Source organism: Tauraco erythrolophus, chromosome W, assembly GCF_009769465.1.
Source record: "Tauraco erythrolophus isolate bTauEry1 chromosome W, bTauEry1.pri, whole genome shotgun sequence".
NCBI classification, from domain to species: Eukaryota; Metazoa; Chordata; class Aves; order Musophagiformes; family Musophagidae; genus Tauraco; species Tauraco erythrolophus.
In genome coordinates this window covers 13,258,953-13,265,681 of record NC_141497.1, presented here as the reverse complement: position 1 = coordinate 13,265,681, position 6,729 = coordinate 13,258,953, and the positions used below count along the sequence as shown (strand labels likewise).

The following is a 6,729-nucleotide window of genomic DNA, read 5'->3' as shown; positions in this document are numbered from 1 at the left end:
CAGTCTCTGATCCTCTAAGGCAGCAAACTCCCCAGGGCCCTCCTTACCGCAGGGCACCCTGCCCTGCCCGGGGACAATGCTGCACGCCGGACGTCTCCGCGCGATTTACCAGCAGCCCCATACGCCGGATGTCTCCGGCCATTCTTACCCAAACATACCGTTTGTCCGCGGCTCAGGAAGTCCTTGTCTGCCTCTGGGTAATCGGCTGAGGAGAGGAGGCTCCTCCGAGGAAAGTTCTCGGGGCGCGCCTAGGGGCGTCCGCTCCGCAGTCGGTTCCACAGTCGAGCAGAGAGTCTCCTGCCTGGCTCGCCAAAACTGAGGTGCGGAAACAGACTCCACAACTTGGAAAGTTGTAAAGTAGGTATGTTTATTGCAGCGCTGGGTGCACGGGGGATCGCTCCACCACAAACGTGCACACCCGCCGTAGCAGTTTTTCTTGTATTTATACAGACATACTCATCACCCCCCTCCCCCAAAAGGGCAGTCTCTCCCTGGAGATCATTTCCATAGCCCCCACCTCAGGATCCGCCTCAGGCTCCTCCTTGACACGCCTCCTGGTGGTCGTGGGCAGGGGTCTTTGGGATGAAGGCCGTAGGTCTTCCTCGCTGTGTGTTTTCACTTCTTCCCTAAAACTCTATAACTCTTGTTTTGGCTGGGCCTGTAGAGTCAAACCGTTTCCCTGGCCTTGAGTGGACATCTGGTTGTCTCCTACTTGTTATTGCTTGAAGACAAATGTTAGTTCTCGTTAGTCCTTATCTCTCCTCTTTGTCTGTTTTTCTCCCTATGGGTCATGAGTTACAACCTTGCCATCATTTATTTTGTCTCTCTTACAGGCCTTCTTTTCGAGTAGTTAGTGTTTCAAAGCAGGGATTAGTATTTGATAACTTCTAGCAATTCACAGAGCTATTTCACAGAGCTCTGTATTTCCCAGAGTCTTATGCCTATTCTTATACCTATCCATAGAAATAATAGCTAATATAGTCTTATGTAGTCTTATGCCTACTCCTATACCTATCCCCGTATCAGCGTTGTTGAAATACAGTTTGTTAAGAGTTATTTGCATGAAATTATCAGTGAAATTGCCACTGAGCAGAAGTTGGGCTTTTTGAAACAGTTACAGTTCAGTAAAACTAAAAGACTCTGCTACCTTGGGATAGTTTGAACGCCTTTCAGAAACATCTCCAGCCCAAGAACCTCTCGAGATGGATGGTGTAGCCCAAACCTTTGCCCGGTTGCTTCCTGGTTGCCTCCGCATCACAGCCACCCCAAATCAACGGCATCTCCAAGTGCCAGTCACATTATTAGAGCCAGAAATTAAATGGGCAGCTGTTTCCTCAAATATTTGGCCAATAAAAATGTCATGTGTAATGACTTGAAAAGTCCTCTTACGTACTAAAAAGTACTAAACTTCAGAGTCAGGCATGCAAGTTTAATTTTTTTAAGTCTCCAGTATCTTGATTCATTTTTCCGATGTGTTCCTCTCCCGCTAAGATGTTTCTGTGTGAGTTAAATCTAAAAAACAGTAACATTTAGCAATCTCCCATGGAGATACTCAGTTTCCTAAGCATAACATAACCCCAGGGTCACAACGTGTTTACACACTGGAGTGGGGTACTATGACTAGGACTGCTTTAGTGTCATCTTGGTAAACAGAATTGCAATATACCTTACATTTATCTTTATTTTGCCTTTTTTTACCGCTAAACATTTGGCAACCTCGCTTTCTCGGGATCAAGTTGTTGCAGCTGTGCAATTACGCTGACTGAAAAGCTGATTACCTTGAAGGCTCTTCTGATGATAATCAGCTTCCATTTGTTTAGGGCCATTCATCACAAAACATGTTCCAAATTGGTAGGCAGAGTTACGCACGTGAGTTTCTTTGCAATCCACAGAAAAACAAATAGCTCGGGAGAGGAACGCGGCAGTTGTTTAACAGTGCGCAGCAGCAACAAACAACTCAAGAAAGTGAGAAAATGTGTTTGGTTGCTTCATCTGCCAAGAGATCTGATGGAGGTGGTGGTTGTTTGATGTAGAAGTTGATACCTGAAAAGGAAACTGAACTTTCCAAGACTTGTTTTAAAGTTTTAGAAAGCAGGTATTCTTTATTGCAGCGCTGGGTGCACGGGGGATTTCTCCTCCTAGCGTGCACACCGGCTTCTGGACAGAAAATTAGTTATACACTACAATCATGCATAATTCATAACATATTTACATATTCTTAAACAATTGGTTAATTTTCTCTCGCTTTTCATGTAAATCACTTCGCATGCTCAGTTTTCCTCCTCCGCCCCTTTCTTTTGGGTCTGGGGTGTATTTAGGGTAGGTGGTCCGTGAGTCGGTGGTCGCGATCTCCCCCTGCCGGAATTACCTTTTCCCCCAAGTCACTGCATGTTCACAGTTTAGAAAAACATGATAACAAAGTTTATGCAGTTTCTGCAGTTTCTGGGATGTTCCCTCCAAGGGCAGACAGTTCTTGATAAAGAGTCTCTGTTTTAATCACTGCTGGCAGCTTCAAGGATGAACGTCTTGTTAGTTTCTTTAGGTATGTGTAAATCACCTACTGCCGACTGAACCCTTCATGAAACTGCTACACAAAACTTTAACCCCTTTATTGTTGGGTAACAATTCCCCCCTTTTCTTTATCCTTGCGAATTCTTTCGCAAATTTCATATTGTTCATGTTTAAGAATTGTGAGTAGTACCCAAACTCTCCTAGTCAACTTGGTTAATTGGTACCAGAACATAAAGTTTACAATTGTTAGTATTGTTACTGCTACTAATACTACAAGCAAAGGATGTATTAATAAGTGCAGCACTCTAGTTGCTGATGGTGAATACCCTATAAAAATATTCCACCAATGATGTTCTCCATCTTTCTTCACTCGTTCCAGGACGTGGTGTATTTCTTCAGCGTCGTGATGGACAGTTATCAGAGTTTTTTGTCCATCTTCTCGGACTTGCTTCAGCAGTCGTCTTAAGTCTTCATGTTGCACCAGTCTTTTCAGCAACGCTGAGTTCATTCCAATAGGGGTAGGCCGCAGGTCATGATACAATGTATAGTTAGATTTTAGTAATTGATAAGATGTGATGGGAGCTAAATAAGTAAAATCGCATCCTGTGATAGTTACAAAATTACAGATACAAAGGTTAGAGTGATCATTCATATTTCTAGTAATGTTATCTACCAAAATGGAATTACAGGAAGTTCTTAGGCAAACACAGCCATTACCTATATATACAAGTACAGTTTTAGGTTTTTCGTCAGGATGTATCTCAAAGTGACAAACATTCTGTTCAGTGTCAAGACAGATGTCTTGAGCTCTGATGGTATTGCTTTCACAAATGAATCCTTGTTGCCCTTGCACAATGCATGTGCTAATGTCAATTGTTTGCCATTTATTCTCACTCTTTCGTGCCCACACTCTGTGTTCCAAGGGATACAGTGTAGTCCCATTGTGATTTAATCCTAATGCAATGATTGGATATATTGTGTATACCGAAGCATTGTGTATAGTTAACACAAAGGCTGTGACCATATCATTTTTGGGATCATAAGTAAAATTAACTAACTGCCACCAAGATTGGAATCTTTTTTCAAAATTATTTGCCTTATCCCATATCACTTTCCGAATCTCATTGGGTAAAGTGCCTTCTTCACCTTCCTTTATAATCATAGCTGTTGTGGATTGAATCCACGATTGAGCTTGGATGCAGCTGAGAGCTAAAGAGATATTGTTTTGGGCTGCACCAAATGCATCTATAATGGACTGATGGTCTTTTTCATTTATGTTCTCCCACTGAGGTAATGTACGTGATAAAAGCCACTGTTCACTTCCCAGAGCCAAAAGGGAAGATCGTAAAGGATGTTCCAACTTGTTTAGGTCACTAGTTATTGTAACTAATTTATTCATTAGGACCTCAGAGTCTATATTATTTAGAATTCCCATTCCTGTTCCCAGGATACCAGTAACATCCCTCTTCATTCGTTTTTCGGAGAAGATATTTCGTCTATGTAACCACATTTTCCACCCCATGTAAGAGGTTTTCAGAAATGGTGAACAGGCTGGCTGGATACTGGAGATGTTACTTTGCATTGACAATTCAACTCGTCTGAGGGATCGTGACGGGTTAAACAATATCTGCTGTTGTCCTGTATTCTGAATTACGTAAGGTCCAATTTCAAAAAATAGAGTATTTGGCATAGGTGGCGTTGTGCTAGATGGACTTGTCATCATGTTAGGGCTGGGAGTGATTGTTGTCACTGGTTCAATAATGCCCATTTTGAATTTAAATGTGAGTGCCATGTCACCTTTCTGAGTATTCCAGAGGCAAATTATAAAGACAGGCTGAGTTAATGTAAAATTGCTCCAGCATTCTAGTTTTTCATTTTCGAGGGCACAAAGATTCTTTGTGAGCACAGAATTATTAGTTCCTTCTACAGTAATTTGAGTTGCTTTCTCATGGATGGTTCCATTGGTCATTCGGCAACCTATTTGGATCCCTTCTCCAATTGTTCCCATCAAGAGGGGAGCCTCACTGTCCTTGTCCCAGCCCCACTCATGTTCTGAGTATATTTGCATTCCATGCATAACCACAGTAGCTAAATTTAAGTTCAAAGATGGTCCCATACTTCCTGTGGACTTAAGGTAGGCGTGAGACCATGGCCAACTTGGAGTGGAAGTGTTTACCATTTCAATCATACTTATCAGAATGGTGACAATTAACATCGGGTCAGTCTTATTGTTGTTGGTCCTGTGGCTTCTGCTGTCCATTGTTCCTCAGGTGCTTTCTTCACCCGGGAGTAATGAATCCAAGCAGGTCGTTCTCTGATCTTGATCGCCGTGTAGGTTGTCAGCAATATCTGGAACGGTCCATTCCACTTCTCCTCAAGGGGGTGACCTGAAATAGTTTTAACATAAACCCAATCTCCAGGTTTGAATGTATGCACTGGAGAATCTAATCCCTGTGCCCTGGTGGACATTACTACTTTGTTTACTTCTTCCAATTGTTTTCCTAATGCTATCAGATATTGTTGTAAGCCCATTTCTCCAACTTGACTGAGATCTTGCCCTTGATACCTAGTTTGAAATGGTTTCCCATATAAGATTTCGAAGGGACTCAATTTTTCCTTAGTTCTTGGTTTAGTTCGAAGCCTTAATAAGGCAATTGGAAGGGCCTGATCCCATCTCAAGTTGGTTTCTTGACAAATCTTGCTTAATTGTGTTTTTATTAAGTGATTCATTTTCTCCACCTGCCCGCTTGCTTGGGGTCGATAAGGTGTATGCAATTTCCAGTCAATTTCTAAAAATTTACTAACAGATTGCACTACTTGTGATACAAAATGCGGCCCCCTGTCTGAAGAAATTACTTCAGGGACTCCAAACCGAGGGATGATTTCCCTTAGCAAAACTTTAGTCACTTCTCGAGCTTTGTTAGTTAGACAGGGAAATGCTTCAGGCCATCCGGAATAGGTATCTGTTAATACTAACAGATATCTATACCCGCCTTTTCTAGGCAATTCCGAGAAGTCTATTTGCCAATTCTGACCTGGAACACATCCTTTGTCAATGTTTCCAAACTTTACCCGGTTGTCTGCCTTTGAGTTATTCTTTAAACAGGTTTCACATCTACTAACCACATTTTTTACAGTTTGAAATAAACTTCGTGCTATTATTTGCTTAGAGAGAGAATTGTATAAAGCTTCTGTTCCCCAATGAGTTTTGCCATGTTCAGTTTTTATCAACATCCATAGTATTCTAAAGGGAACTATTATTCGATTGTCCTCTACTGTTGCCCATCCTGATGGATTAACCTTAGCTTTTAAATCTTTGATAAGCTTTTTATCTTTTTCATCATATTCTACCTTTTCAGGTAGCGATAAGGATTTTTCTGGGATCAAACTTAATACCTCACCTTGTTTCGCTGCTTGCCTCGCTTTACGATCAGCCAATTCGTTACCCACCTCCTTGTCAGTGTTACCTTTTTGATGACCTTTACAATGCATGATGGCCACAGCTGCTGGAAGCTGAACTGCTTCTAAAAGTCGCAGTATCATATCGGCATGTTTAATACCTTTTCCTTGTGTGGTTAAAAGTCCTCGTTCTTTCCAGATCGCTCCATGAGCATGTACTACACCAAAGGCATACCTTGAATCTGTCCATATATTTACTCGCAGCCCTTCAGCGAGCTCCAGCGCTCTCACCAAGGCAATTATTTCTGCCCTCTGTGCAGACGTACCTTTTGGGAGAGATCTTGCTTCTATTACCTGCTCAGTTGTTGTTACCGCATACCCGGCCATTCGGACTCCATTCTTCACAAAGCTGCTCCCGTCTGTGTACCAGGTATGATCGGCCTCTTCCAGTGGTTCTTCTTTCAAGTCCGGTCTACTTGCATAGACAGTTTCAATTGTCTCTATGCAGTCATGTACGATGGGGTCAGTTTCCTGTTTATCACTCAGGAAAGACGCAGGGTTAACTATTGTAGATGTAACGATTTCCACATCATCCTGCTCCATCAGGATCGCCTGATATTTTAAGAATCTTGACGGTGATAACCAATGTCCACCTTTCTGTTCTAAGACAGAAATTACTGCGTGGGAAGTATAAACGATCATTTTCTGCCCTAGGGTAAACTTGCGAGCCTCTTGAATGATTACGACGACAGCCGCCACTGCCCGGAGGCATCCTGGCCATCCTTTGCTGACTTCGTCCAATTGTTTGGAAAAATATGC

At 42.4% G+C, this 6,729-nt stretch overlaps 1 protein-coding gene across 1 annotated transcript; it reads right to left on the bottom strand.

Moving 5' to 3' along the window:
- Positions 1-1,552: 1,552 nt before the first annotated feature.
- Positions 1,553-6,513, bottom strand: LOC147526223 (uncharacterized). Its single transcript, XM_086630102.1, has 3 exons — positions 6,283-6,513; positions 2,650-4,312; positions 1,553-1,560 (listed from the first exon to the last, which is right to left on the bottom strand). The coding sequence occupies exons 1-3, from the start codon at positions 6,511-6,513 to the stop codon at positions 1,553-1,555; spliced, it is 1,902 nt and encodes a 633-aa protein (XP_086486228.1).
- Positions 6,514-6,729: the final 216 nt, after the last annotated feature.